Source organism: Malus sylvestris, chromosome 10 (assembly GCF_916048215.2).
Source record: "Malus sylvestris chromosome 10, drMalSylv7.2, whole genome shotgun sequence".
Classification (NCBI taxonomy): domain Eukaryota; kingdom Viridiplantae; phylum Streptophyta; class Magnoliopsida; order Rosales; family Rosaceae; genus Malus; species Malus sylvestris.
In genome coordinates, this window is record NC_062269.1 from 8,503,650 (window position 1) to 8,516,912 (window position 13,263).

The 13,263-nt window shown below is 37.3% G+C and overlaps 1 protein-coding gene across 1 annotated transcript; it reads right to left on the minus strand.

Annotated features, from left to right (window-relative positions):
- Nucleotides 1-5,594: 5,594 nt before the first annotated feature.
- On the minus strand, nucleotides 5,595-7,579 carry LOC126584782 (B-box zinc finger protein 20-like). Its single transcript, XM_050249124.1, has 2 exons — nucleotides 6,983-7,579; nucleotides 5,595-6,511 (listed from the first exon to the last, which is right to left on the minus strand). Exons 1-2 carry the CDS (start codon nucleotides 7,166-7,168, stop codon nucleotides 6,071-6,073), a joined length of 627 nt encoding a protein of 208 aa, XP_050105081.1. The 5' UTR covers nucleotides 7,169-7,579; the 3' UTR covers nucleotides 5,595-6,070.
- Nucleotides 7,580-13,263: the final 5,684 nt, after the last annotated feature.

Consider the following 13,263-nt stretch of genomic DNA (forward strand, 5'->3'; position numbering starts at 1 on the left):
CACTTATGCCTAACAAGAGCTATAGTCACCAACAAAGTCTTTTTGCAAGCCAACAATGGCTTCAATGCATGGTATACGAAGATCAAGCTCTTCAGCTCTCTTGCATCTGCTTCAGACATTTCTCCTCTGTAACAATGCAAACACTACAACTCATAGAAAGCTTCAAACGCTCTTGATCAAGACTGTTCGAAGCAAATTCAATTTATATGGTTCATCCAAACCTTCGACTACTACAAGATGTGGCTTGCATCACAATCTCTCGCTTAACAGTATGGAAGCAAAATTTGTATACGTTGTCTCTCCCACATTTTCAAATTTCTAGTTTTCCCAAAAAAACAAAAACAAAAAACAAAAAAAACAAAAAAAAAAAAAAAAAAAAAAAAAAAAAAAAAAACAACAAAAAAAAAAAAAAAAAAGAAGAGGAAATTGGAAATTGGGAAATTCAACAAAGCTTCATCAATGGAACACAACTACAATCCTCAAAAGCTTTGCACTATCTTCATCAAGATAGTGTGAAGCAAAATCAATTTATGGTGCCAACAAAAGCTTCATCAATGGAGGACAAATATCAATCTCAAAAGCTTTGCATTATCTTCATCAAGATAGTGTGAAGCAAAATCAATTTATGGTGCCAACAAAAGCTTCATCAATGGAGGTCAAATATCAATCTCAAAAGCTTTGCACTATCTTCATCAAGATAGTGTGAAGCAAAATTAATTTATGGTGCCAACAAAAGCTTCACCTATAAAGCTTCAACCCCAAAGCTTCACCTATAAAGCTTCAACACCAAAGCTTCACCTATAAAGCTTCAAAGCTTCACCTATAAAGCTTCACCTATAAAGCTTCAACACCAAAACTTCACTTATAAACCTTCAACACCAAAGCTTCACCTATCAAGCTTCAACCCCAAAGCTTCACCTATCAAGCTTCAACCCCAAAGCTTCACCTACAATACAAAATTACAACACCAAAACATATAAAAGCTTCACACACTCTTCATCAAGATAGTGTGAAGCAAAATCAATTCATGATGCCCAACAAAGCTTCAACACCAAAACTTCACCTACAATACCAAATTTCAACACCAAAACACATAAAAGCTTCACACACTCTTCATCAAGATAGTGCGAAGCTAATTCCAGTGGAGCTGAATTTTGGACATCTTATAGTTCTTGAGCAGATGAACAACTTTCACGAAGGAAATTTTTCTATTTGAGCGACGGAAGTTAGAGTGTTGAAGCTCCAAACATGACGGTCAGATTTTTGCAAGCTTCAAAGCTGCTGCGGTGTTTCGAAGATCTGGAAATATTAAACCGTTAGTTTGTTCTGAATTTTTGATATGTTATGAAAGAGATGATGAGGAACAACTTCGATGAAGAAAGTATGTTGATCTGAACAAGAGAAAATGGAGTTTCGAAGCTCACAACAAGTCTGACGGGTTAACAGAAAATTGATGAACAATTACTCATCATACTTGAATTTCTGAAGTTGTACTACTCCGATGGATCTCAAATTTGGATATGTTGTAGTTCACAAGATAAGGAACAACTTTCATGAAGATGACTTTGCAATCTGAGCTATAGAGAATGGTGTTATCTTGCATCCACTCAGGCTGATTAGTGGAAACGAAAAGCAATTCCACCAAAGAGAAGATGAAAAAGAGAGAAAAGCTACTAATTGCACTTGATCTTGTCTAGTCAATAGCATGCAGCATCAAACACACAAAAGTTGGAAATATTTTTAGATAAGGCATATACGAATGTGTGACATCGAAACAAGGATGCGTTACTTTGACAAATTAGTAACAAGCGAGACACCTCATTCGGCAACTCTTTTCGCCTGAAGACTTGGGGGACTCCCACCATATGCTACTGCACCTTGATACTCGGCAGTCTCACAACCACTCAGTGACTTGGATTTTTCAAGTCTCAAACCGAGAAGTTTTCCTCACTCGGGAAATTAAGGGAACACTACCTCAAACTACACGCTTCACTCACAAAGCTTCAATAATACAGGTTTCAACAAAAGAAAAAATTCAAAGAACTTTCTGAAGAAGGCTTTGGTGTATTTAACACAATATGTTGAAATGAAGCAAAGCTTATTTATTAATATTTTCGATAAGCCACAAATATGTACATATACATGAGTCAAAATAAACAAACAAAAGGGAGCCTTCACAAAGGTTGCTTAGGGGAAGTCTCAGCAGTCAGTAGAGCCCCAGAAAGAGAAAGCACCGGAGGGTGGTTATCCGGAGCCTCAGTACTTGACAAAACCCCAGAAGAATGAGGCATTGGAGGTTCATCATTTGAAGCTTCATTACCAGGTACAGCCCCAGAGGACGAAGGCAATAAATGCCTTTGGAACAAACCCACAAACTGCTGATGATCAAGTAAAACCTTACCATTAGATTCCTTCATCTAGTCAAGCTTCCTCTTCATGTTTGTAGCATAGTCATGGGCGAGCCGGTGCAACTGTTTATTCTCATGCTTGAGCCCTCTAATCTCCTGTTTGAGACTCATCACTTCAGCAACCAATGATTCAACTTGGCGGGTTCTAGCAAATAGGCGTTGGGCCATATTAGACACAGAACCTGCACACTGAACACTAAGAGCCAGAGAGTCCTTAACAACCAACTCATCAGACCGTTTGGAAAGTAGTCTGTTATCTTTGGGAGTGAGAAGGTTCCTGGCCACCACTGCAGCGGTCATATCATTCTTCATCACAGAATCCCCAACGGTAAGAGGACCAGTAGGGGATATGAAGGATGGGCGCCATATGTTGTCTGGAGAAGGCGTGGCTGTCTCTTCTCCAAGGTTCAAGTCAAAATGACGGTCGGAGGGTCCAGACATTTTCAAATGTGTTGAAGAGGGAAGAGGTCAGACAAATCAAGATCTTAGAAGTGCAAGAAGGGAGCTTCTACTGGTAGAGATTCAAGTGTGTTGTGGAACTTAATGCCAGCCTCTATAAAAATCTGCACTCGACGGAGCTTCAGAAATCGAAGAGGCGTTTGCTTTCTCAAAAGCTGGGCTGCTCAGAGACCACGAGGGCCGATCTCAGAAATCGAAGAAGCACCTACTTTTTCAGCCTTGTCAGCACCTGTCACATGCACACTCAGCTTTGCGGAAATTACGGGCAATCTGTCGAATATCTCTGGTGAAGTAGAAAGCACGTGAATCTTACTGTTCAATCACCGCTCTCCACATGCACCATCAACTCCTCGGGTACCACATATAACTTTGTCAAAGATCTCTGACAAAGTTTAGGCACGAGAATTTCGAAGTTCCAGCTACCCTACTATTACCCACAAGGGTAAAGGAACATCACCACTGCTTGACAACTGGAAAGTCCCTATGTGTGTCGACCTCCGTGTTTTGCGGCAAGACAGGTTGGCAAGAACGTCCAACCTTTACTCACATTCGAGAAAAGACTCCCAACATAATTACTTTCTCAAAAACCGAAGTAACACCGCTTTCCGAATCTCGAGAGTCAGATCCTCAACAGGATTGCTTGTTCGAAAACCGAAGAGGCACAACTCTCAGAACTTCGAGAGCCAGATTTCCTTAGATAAAGCTTGTCTGTAATCTTCACACGTAACATCAGCTTTCTAGATACCACATACCATTTTTTCAAAGTGCTTTGACAAAGTTAAAACACGTGAAGCTGGCAGCTCCCACTACATTGCTGTGACCAAGAAGGGTAAAGGAATAGCATTACTACTTGTTATTGGGAAATCCCTATATACATCGACCTCCCTCCTCAACGGACAGGCAAACCTGCAAAAATGTTCAACCCTTTCTCGCATTCGAGAAGGCACCCTCAACATAACCTCTCGAAATACTCAGCTTTATTTCCCCCCGATAATACCTCAGCAAATAGGCCACACCAAGAACAAGAGTATCTCATATCATCAGGGTCGAAAGCAAGAGTATCCCATATCATGCTTTCTCCCTGTCTTTGTCTTTGTCCTTGTCCACACCTGCAGGACAAGGAGAAAGAGAGCAGTCAGTCGGAACCTGAAATCAAACCTCCAATTTGGAACTGACTGCCTGGAACCTTTGCCTGGTTGCTTACTTAGCATTGCTCTCGAGTACTCATCCTCAACTGCTGTCAAGGTCACGAATTCCACCGGCAAATACCTTATGACAGTTGATCAGATATTGGCTCTTTACACTGAAGCTGCCAAGCGTGGATGAGTCACTATGAAGGAATGTTCTGAAGGACCATTTAAATGCAAAGGTTGCACACCACTTCTGCCATGCAAAAGATTGAAGCAGAATGTTCAACGGTGAGCTGAAACAGATCACTACAGCACGACACCTTTCCATACCACATTCATTATTCCGTCAACAGCAAAAGTATCCCATATCATCAAGGTCGAACGTACTCTAGATTTGATGGACTTGTTTTGACCCTCAAATTCTTGAGTCGGCCTTATACTCTGAAGGGAACCAGAAAACCCTCCAGCACAGTTCAAGAATAAGCCTGTGGAAAGTTACTTCTTCAAAAGCAAAAGTATCTCATATCATCTCTTCTCCATTTGCTTCTCCTTATCCTGGCAGCTGAATAAGAGACAAGGAGAAGGAGAACAATCAACCGGAAGCCGAAGTCGAACCTCCGATCCTGGGTTGCTTGCTTGGAAGTTTGACTGCTTACCTTGTCTGTCACCTCTTTCGGCAGATCTCCTAGCTCAGCGACTTGGGAGACTCCTACTATAGGGTTTGTATCGCACTTGACCAAGCCCGAAACTACAAGTAAGCTTCAAGTGAAATTGATACATTACCTTGTGCATCTTCATCGGTTAAAGATACCACCCATGGATGGAGGAAAAGTACTTCCAGAGAAGATGCCACATCTACATATGAGACAGATAAGGCACGTGAAAATGATACCACACTTCAGTACTTAGAAGTTTCGTGATTACTCAATGGCTTGGATCTTGCAAGTCCCCAACCGAGGAGCTTCCCTCACTCGGGAACTTAAGGGAGTACTGTTTGTACCATACTTGACCAATCCCGAAACTATTGAGCACCGGTCAACGTTATACCGTCAAGGACCTAGAAGAGCTTCCCTTCAACCAGGAGGCCAATCACAATGCGACACGTGTCGACATCAGAAGCCAATCACAGCTCGACACGTGTCAACATCAAAAGCCAATCACAACACGACACGTGTCGATGTTAGAACAAAACTAGAAACTCTCCTCTATAAATAGGGATCATTCTCCCACAATAATCTCTAATGTCATTTTGTACTAAACTATTCACTAGAACTCACTAAACCAGAGCTTGAACCTATGTATTTGTGTAAACCCTTCACAATTAATGAGAACTCCTCTACTCCGTGGACGTAGCCAATCTGGGTGAACCACGTACATCCTGTGTTTGCTTCTCTGTCTCTATTCATTTACGTACTTATCCTCACTAGTGACCGAAGCAACCAAGCGAAGGTCACAAAACCTGATACTTTCTGTTGTACCAAAGTCCTAGCTGATTTTGTGCATCAACAACATGGTTGCATGAGTTTGTAACTAAACATACTAAACATGACATTAAAACCGAAAATTAGAGGTCAAATGGTTGCATGAAGAGAATAAGTCAAGTGGATGAGAGATTCATTATCACTTCATGTAGAGGTCAAATTAAACACGTTCTATTGACCAAAAAAAAAAAAATTAAACACGTTCTAAGCTAACCTCAGATTAGTAGAGAAGAGGAAGACCTCGCCCTCAATAACTGAGGTAGCAAATCACCTTAGGTCCATAACAAAGTAAAACCATTGAAAAAAAAGTTCCCAATAACACAAGTGAAACTTAAGTGCCCAGATGGCCAAATCATTTGATGAGAAAAAAACATTACGTTGTTCGGAAGATCTTGCTTCACTAAGGGCAGCAAATCCCACAAGTAACATAAGCAAAATTGGCCTTGATAACTGCCAAGTATACACATCACCAACAAAATGGCCTTCTATTGCTTTTTTCAAACAAAGAACAAAAACAAAAAAAAAAAGAAGAAAAAAAACCCCTCTAGAGGCAATGTGCACTTCCAACCTCACAGAAAGCATTGGAATGATCCTATGAAAAATCAAGAAGGTCTTCCACATGCCACCCGGGCAGCGTCTCCATCAAGTACTTCGATATGCTGCTTGTCGAACCCGAACCATTGTCACTGAAACAATAATTCTCTTCTATCTTGTTGTATGACGAAGATGACATTGTTTGTTCCATTAACGAAGGAGAAGAAGAACTCAAGATTTCGTTCGACGAAACAGTTCTCTGTCTCTTTGTGGATGACTTTGAGGCTCTTGCATCATTAGTTTTTGCGGTCATAACTTCGGAGAAGTTGGAGCAGGCTGATGAAGTTGGATACAAAGAAGAAGCTGCAGAAAGCTTAACACCGGGGAGCAGAAACCTGCTGTGTTTCTGTGTGTGTTCGTTCGATTTGTGAATCGAAAGGTCACATTCCCTACAGAGAATTGCTCTATCTTCTTGACAAAAGAGAAATCCTCGCCTTTCCTACAAAACCCAACACAAAAAATTTAGGACTCAAGGAGCTAAGAATTGGTATCTTCTTCACCAAAAATTATTAACTAGCTACAACACTTTCTTGTCGCCGAAATATAATTTGGAATTATACAGTGATTTTCAGACTCTCGTTTTCTCCAACTGCGCTCCTCCTTGTACAGTTCCTTTATTATCTTTGGAGTATTCAATTCAAAGGCTAAAAAATAAGGAAAACTAATGAAAAAGGTTTGAAAACTTTGAGTTTTAATGATAAGGACAAAATAAAGGGTAAAGTGAATAGTACCAAGATTAACTTTTTAGTGTAAAAATGTGGTTTTTCGTTAAATTAAACAGTACCGGGTGTTTTTCGTTAAAGTTCCCTAAAAAATAAGGAGTGCATGAGGGAAATGGGAGGGCGAATATCACTTCCCTGTAATTTTATCGTCAATAATATCATAGAGAAAGAATGCATCTAGTACTAACCTGACAGATATCACAAAGAGGGGAGTCCTTGAAAGTTGGGTGGAGAAGAGAGAAGCGCTTGTGTTTGCTGGCAAGCTTGTTTACGTGGTGAATTTGGCGATCGCAGACGTCACAAAGAGCGGCTTCATCGGCAGAGCAGAAGACAGTTGCCTCTTCTTTGTCACACACGTCGCACCGGATCTTCATGATCTCTTTAAAATAATTTTCTCTGGAAGTGCAGCTGCAGGATATAGCTGTGTGTTTGAGTAGTAGTTGTTTTAACTGAGTTGGTGATGGGGTTGGAAGGGGAAATGTTATGGGAGATAATGAATGGAGACAAAGAACAAGTATGGGGTTTTGGGCATTTGGCCGATGAGGGATGGACCAGAGAAAGTCAGATAACAGCTAAGAACAACTTGTTCCACAAAAACTGTGGGCGGATGGGTTCATATTGGATGGATGATGTCTCTTTCTCTCCACTGTATTATCTTTGAAGATGGGAAGGGAGGGGAGGCTTGACAAATATTGATCCTAGCCCTTCTCCTCCTAATATAGCAGAATGAGAGAGAGAGAGAGAGAGAGAGAGAGAGAGAGAGAGAGAGAGAGAGAGAGAGAGAGAGAGAGAGGTTAATCCCTCCCTTTATCTCCAAAGAATATGATCTACAAGAAAAGAGAGGGAGAGGTGATATGGATGGAGCACTATTGTTAACTCATGGGAGACCAGATCACAAATTAATTATCAATTATCAATTAGTTAGAGGGTTGCTTTTCATACTCGTTAATCACGCGTGGAAGATTGTCAGCTTTTGATAATTCAAAGTAGAACTTACGTGCATCAACAATTAATTATGTGTATACTCACTATTTTGAGCATCAATTACAATTTCGTATTCTTGATTAGATTTAATATTTAATGGGTGGACCTACTTGTTCACTCACTTGTAATTTGTTTATGGAGATGATTTTCACACACATTGTTTAGCTTTTCAAGCATTATTTTTTATTTATGGTCATCAAATTAAATAAATTAAACGAAAACAAAAGACATGACTAAGCTGAATGTGTAGGAGAATAAAAATGATGTGTATTTTTCATTTGGGTGATGCTACAGAGACTATCTCTTTAAACCATATTTTATAAACCGCATAATGTTGCGGTTCTTGGTTAGATTCATTCTTTAAATTAAAAACATAATCATTAACCATCATATCATATGATTTAAATAATCTCCTTAGCATTTTCCTTAATTTATTTCAAAGTACATATGTCACAATAAGAGCTATTCACATTCGTTATCATCGTCTAACAATCAACTGTGAAAAAAATATCAAGGTTGGAAAATCATCATTTGGTCTTTTTATTAAGAGAACTTTAACAAAAAGCTCCCAGTATTATTCAGTTTAACGAAAAACCATATTTTTACATTAAAAAGTCAATTCTGATACTATTTACTTTACCCTTTATTATTTTGTCATTGTCGTTAAAACTTAAAGTTTTCAAGCTATTTTTATTAATTTTTATTTTTTATTAAAGTAGGAATATGAACAATTTGATTATGACGTCGATAATAAGTCTATGGACAAGTAGGACGGCAGGAGAAACTTTTAGTGTGTTTCGGAACATGAGGTGATACATTATGTATTTATATATAAGTGATGAGATACTTATATTAAAAAATTAACTGCTTGAAAAATAAATTTTTTTATTTATATAATAACACGTAATATAATACCTTTATTTCGAGCATATTGAAATTTTCTCGACAAGTAGATCCTTGACACAAGTATTTTTATTTTATATTAGCAAAAAGTGCAAAAGGGAAATGAAAGCATAAAGACGCAATATTATATGGGATATAGATGCGCAATTTGGCAAGTAGCATTCAATCAATTGATGAAAGGCTATAAAAGCTTTCGATTAGCAGCATTATGTCATTGTCGGCAGCCAAACCACACCAGCTGCAACCTTCCAAATAATCATGTCAAGGAATGAAAATAGTTTGGAAAACGAAAAGGCATTCCAAACTAGAGGGGAAATGGTATTTTCTTCAACACAATAATTAACAAGGCCTAATTTTAAGCAAAATAGAAGCCTAGTTTTTGTTTTATTTTTCTATCAGCATAGGGAATGAGATGAGCAGAGGAGGATATCAGGGTGGTCCCGAGATTATTCAAAAGCTCGGATAATTGGCTGTGAAGAACTCAAAAGACTAATTAAGTTTGGGATGTGGTGGAGTAGAAGAGTAGCCATGGTTGCGGATCGCAATAAAGGTTTTGCAAACACAAATAGAAAGAAGGCTGTTTTTATTATTATTACTTTTTATTATTTTTATAAATGGTTTGGCCAAAACTATGTCGTATTGAGCCGAATCATTTAAAAAAAAAAACAAAAATATTATTCCTACCATCTATTTGTACCATCATGTGTACCATTTCTATTTATACCATAAATGGGGGTAAGGCTAGCCGACATTCACCTCTTCCAGACCCTGCGTAAAGCGGGAGCCTTGTGCACTGGGTACGACCTTTATGTGTACCATTTCTAATAGAGATGAGACTCACATGTGTTGGTGGGTCATACCTCTAGTAGCATAGGGAATGAGATGAGTGAGATTTTTTTTTTTTAGAACAAACGATATTATTTACACTAAGAGGGTGGAGAAGTGAGCTAAATTTTACAATGGACTAGCAATAATGTGGTTTAAACTTGCCTTTGGTGAGAATCGAATCTAAGACCTCTCACTTACAAGTAAAGAGAAATACCACTAAACAGTAATACTAAGTAGCAAAATGAGTGAGACTTTTAGAACTCGAATATGTTGAGAGGTCGATCCCTCATAATGAAATGACTAAAAAAAACTTAATAAACTCACCAATAAAACTGTAAACCTCTAAAAAGTAAACAAATTTAAATATAAAATCCAAGATTTTCATACAATTGGTTTTCTAAGTCATCAATCATTGGGAAGCATTATGCATAAGAAGCCTTGAAGAGTTGATGAAAGCTATTTTTGTTAAAAATGTCTCAAAATTCATACTACTATTTAAGAGGGATAAATGATCATGACAAATTAGACTAAAAATAACTTTTCTAATTAAATAAAAAAGAAAAAAAGAAATCAACCCTTTTGACGCACAGAAACTCTTTAGTAATTAAGTGTAAACTTTCTCATTCAAAACTTCAAATAATGAAAAAGAGACCATTGCCTTCTGTGTTATGAGCATCTCTAAATAATACCCTAAGTTTTTGGGAAAATGGTGTATCTTTTCTATATGTATTACAATTAGGAAAATGCCTAGAAAACAATACAATACGAATTAGTTGCGTTTTAGAATTTTGACTTATGCCCCCCTCCCCACCACAGGAAATTGCCTTACATGTTGCCTCATTCATTTGGTGGGTGAAATTAATTAATGGTTGAATCGTAAGATAAATTAGGGTGCATTTTTGCTCACCCATATTAACTTGGGTGTATGCTCACCACACATCTTCAAGCTTGCCAAGTGTCCCCTTGCTTTAATCCTGGTTAACATTTTCATTTGTTATTAATATTTTACTATAATAATACATTAATAATCATCTTAACATTTATCTTTAAACTTTTTAATCAATATTTGTATCTCAACCGTCCATCTCCCCTCTTCCTCCCCCCCTCCCATCTCTCTCCTCTGTCGCTTTTCCCCCTTTTCTGTCATTTGGGCGAATATCCCAAATCTAAAATCTAAATTCTAATACAAATTTAAAGGGGAATGGGCGAATTGATTTGACGGGGTGAAGTCCATCGACATCGTGAGAAAGGAGCACATGTTGCCTCCATTCACCCGAAGCAAAGATGCACAGATAAGTGAAGAAAATTTGTATCCAGAAGACTGTTCCAAATTGTGGGTGGTTGGCGTGGGGTGGTGAGAGGTGGGAGGAAGCAGATAACAAGTGAGAAGAATAAAGGGTCGTCATTGCTGCTTCAAATGCTCGAGCAATTTCCAGTAGAATATTATACATACATAAAATTACAATTAGGAGATAATTTCTGTGATTCGAAACGTCATGGATGATTTAGTGGAGGAGGACAATTTCTTTGAAACTGAATAAATGCTTCGGGAGGTGAGTTGTAGACGGTTTATTATTTGTCTATTTTTAGTTTATTTTTATTTCTTTATTAAATTAATAAAGAGTAATTAAATCACAATTAACCAAGGTTAAGGCAAGGGGACACTTGGCAAGCTTGGAGATGTATGGTGAGCATACATCCAAGTTAACGTGGGTGAGCAAAAATGCACCTGATAAATTAGGTTTACCTCTCTTTTGACTTGCGTTCTAAAAACAAGGTTCTAAAACACATTGTTGAACTTAACATGTTAGATGAACTCCCAAACGAGATGACGTAACACGATTGACTAATGTGACTTTGTTAGTAAGTTTCAACTAAAACTTTAGGGATTGAAGACACAAATAAGTGAAATTAAAAAAGGGAATAGGGTTTATGTTCAATTTTTGTCAAAAATAAATTTGAACCACATTATTGTCCGTCCATTGTGAAGCTTAGCGCTCCCCCACCTCCTTAATGTAGTTTGTTAAAAAACAAAAATTGTTATTAATACTTTAAAAATCTCATTTAGCATTCTAAATTTTTTATAATACACCTACAAAATATACAAAATAAACTTTTTAAAGTGCTAATAGCAGTTTTTGTTAAAATTAAACAAAAACAAAGCACGGTGATGGTTGGCAGTTCCCCACCCCCCACCGCCCACTCCCATATGCACGTTATAGCATAACGGGAAAGCAGGGGAAAGCAAGAAAAAAATTCCAAACAAATAAAGAAATGGGAAAACCAGTACATGACAAAACAACACTTTTTTCAGGGTTAGATAGGGATGATCTTGACTGAATCATTCAAACATAAAAGAACGTGAAAGATATGTACGACTCGTATTCCTCTATCACCAAAAGATACGCAATTTGTATGTAAGCGTCAATAAGGTTGAAGGAGATAAGAGGGATCAAGCATCTCCGTCGTATCTTTGGTTATTATAATATTATCGAGTCACGTTTTCTTCATCGTCTGATTGCAAAAAGTTTTAGGTTGCGTTGTTTATATATATATTTTTTATACTTTTTGAACACTTCATATTAATTTTTATTTTTTGATCATTTTTTATTCATTTGAATTGATAGTTGAAAATTAAGAAGCATATGTGAAAGGTAAACAGAAATGTATAGATAACATCATCCAATATTTTAACTATTTTTTATGTTACGTACCAATATGTGGCTTAACAATTAGGCAATCTTTAATCGAGGGCTGGTCAGATGGCTCGTTTTAGCCATCTGGCCCTCCAAGATTCCCCAAGATATTAATATTTTAATGAACAGTATAGGGTCATATTTGCCTCCGTCTCCAATCGAGGGCCAGAGGGCCAGAGGGCTCGTTTTAGCCCTATCACAAAAAATCGTCTCCAACTGAGGGCCATAGGGCCAAACATAATTTATTATTTAAATTTAAAAACTACAACAACTTATATTTAAAAACAACAACTTATATTTAAAAACTACAAATTAATTTTAAAAACTACAAATTAAATTTAAAAACAACATTAACTTAAATTTAAAAATTACAACGACTTAAATTTAATATCCATAATCAACATCATCTTCATCATCCGCCATTATAAGAGTATAGTCAGAGGTAAACAATTGCCGCCGAGACATAATTTCTTTTTTTTCCTATCAAAATAGGCCTTACTCATTGGAGTGTAATTCGAAGTGTTCATTTCCATATTCTTATCATCCATCTCTTTTTGTATTTGTTTGGCCCGTTCTTCATGTCTACACTTCATTTCTTCCGCCTCAAGGGCATTTTGCTCCGCCAGTAATCGCAATGAGGCCACCACTTCATGTTGAGTGGCGTAATCATCATTTTCCTTGCCCTTTTCCCTCATCTTCTTTTCGGGTCCAAGCCCTACCTTTCATTGCAGATGAGGCCTTTTTTTTTGAAAAAAAATGAAGGAAATATTGAAGGAAATTATTGAAAAAATATTGAAGGAAATTATTGAAAAATTGAAACAAATATTATAGATGAAGGAAATATTGGAAAATATATTGAAGGAAATATTGAGAAATATATTGGAGGAAATATTGAAGAAGGAAATATTGCAAATGAAGTGAAGAATTGAAAGAACTTCACCATATTTATAGAAGAAAAGAAATGTTTAAAATTAAAAAAAAAAAAAAAACCCAACGGCCAGCTGAGTCAGCTAGCTGTTATATTAAAAAAAAATTCAAACTATTAGTGTCGGTTATAA

What these genes read in the sequence shown, in the direction of transcription:
- LOC126584782 (XM_050249124.1), bottom strand. Translation starts at nt 7,168, where the DNA reads ATGAAGATCCGGTGCGACGTGTGTGACAAAGAAGAGGCAACTGTCTTC. An exon ending in CTCTTTGTGATATCTGTCAG is followed by an intron (nt 6,512 to 6,982) that starts GTTAGTACTAGA and finishes TGGGTTTTGTAG; the next exon opens with GAAAGGCGAGGATTTCTCTT.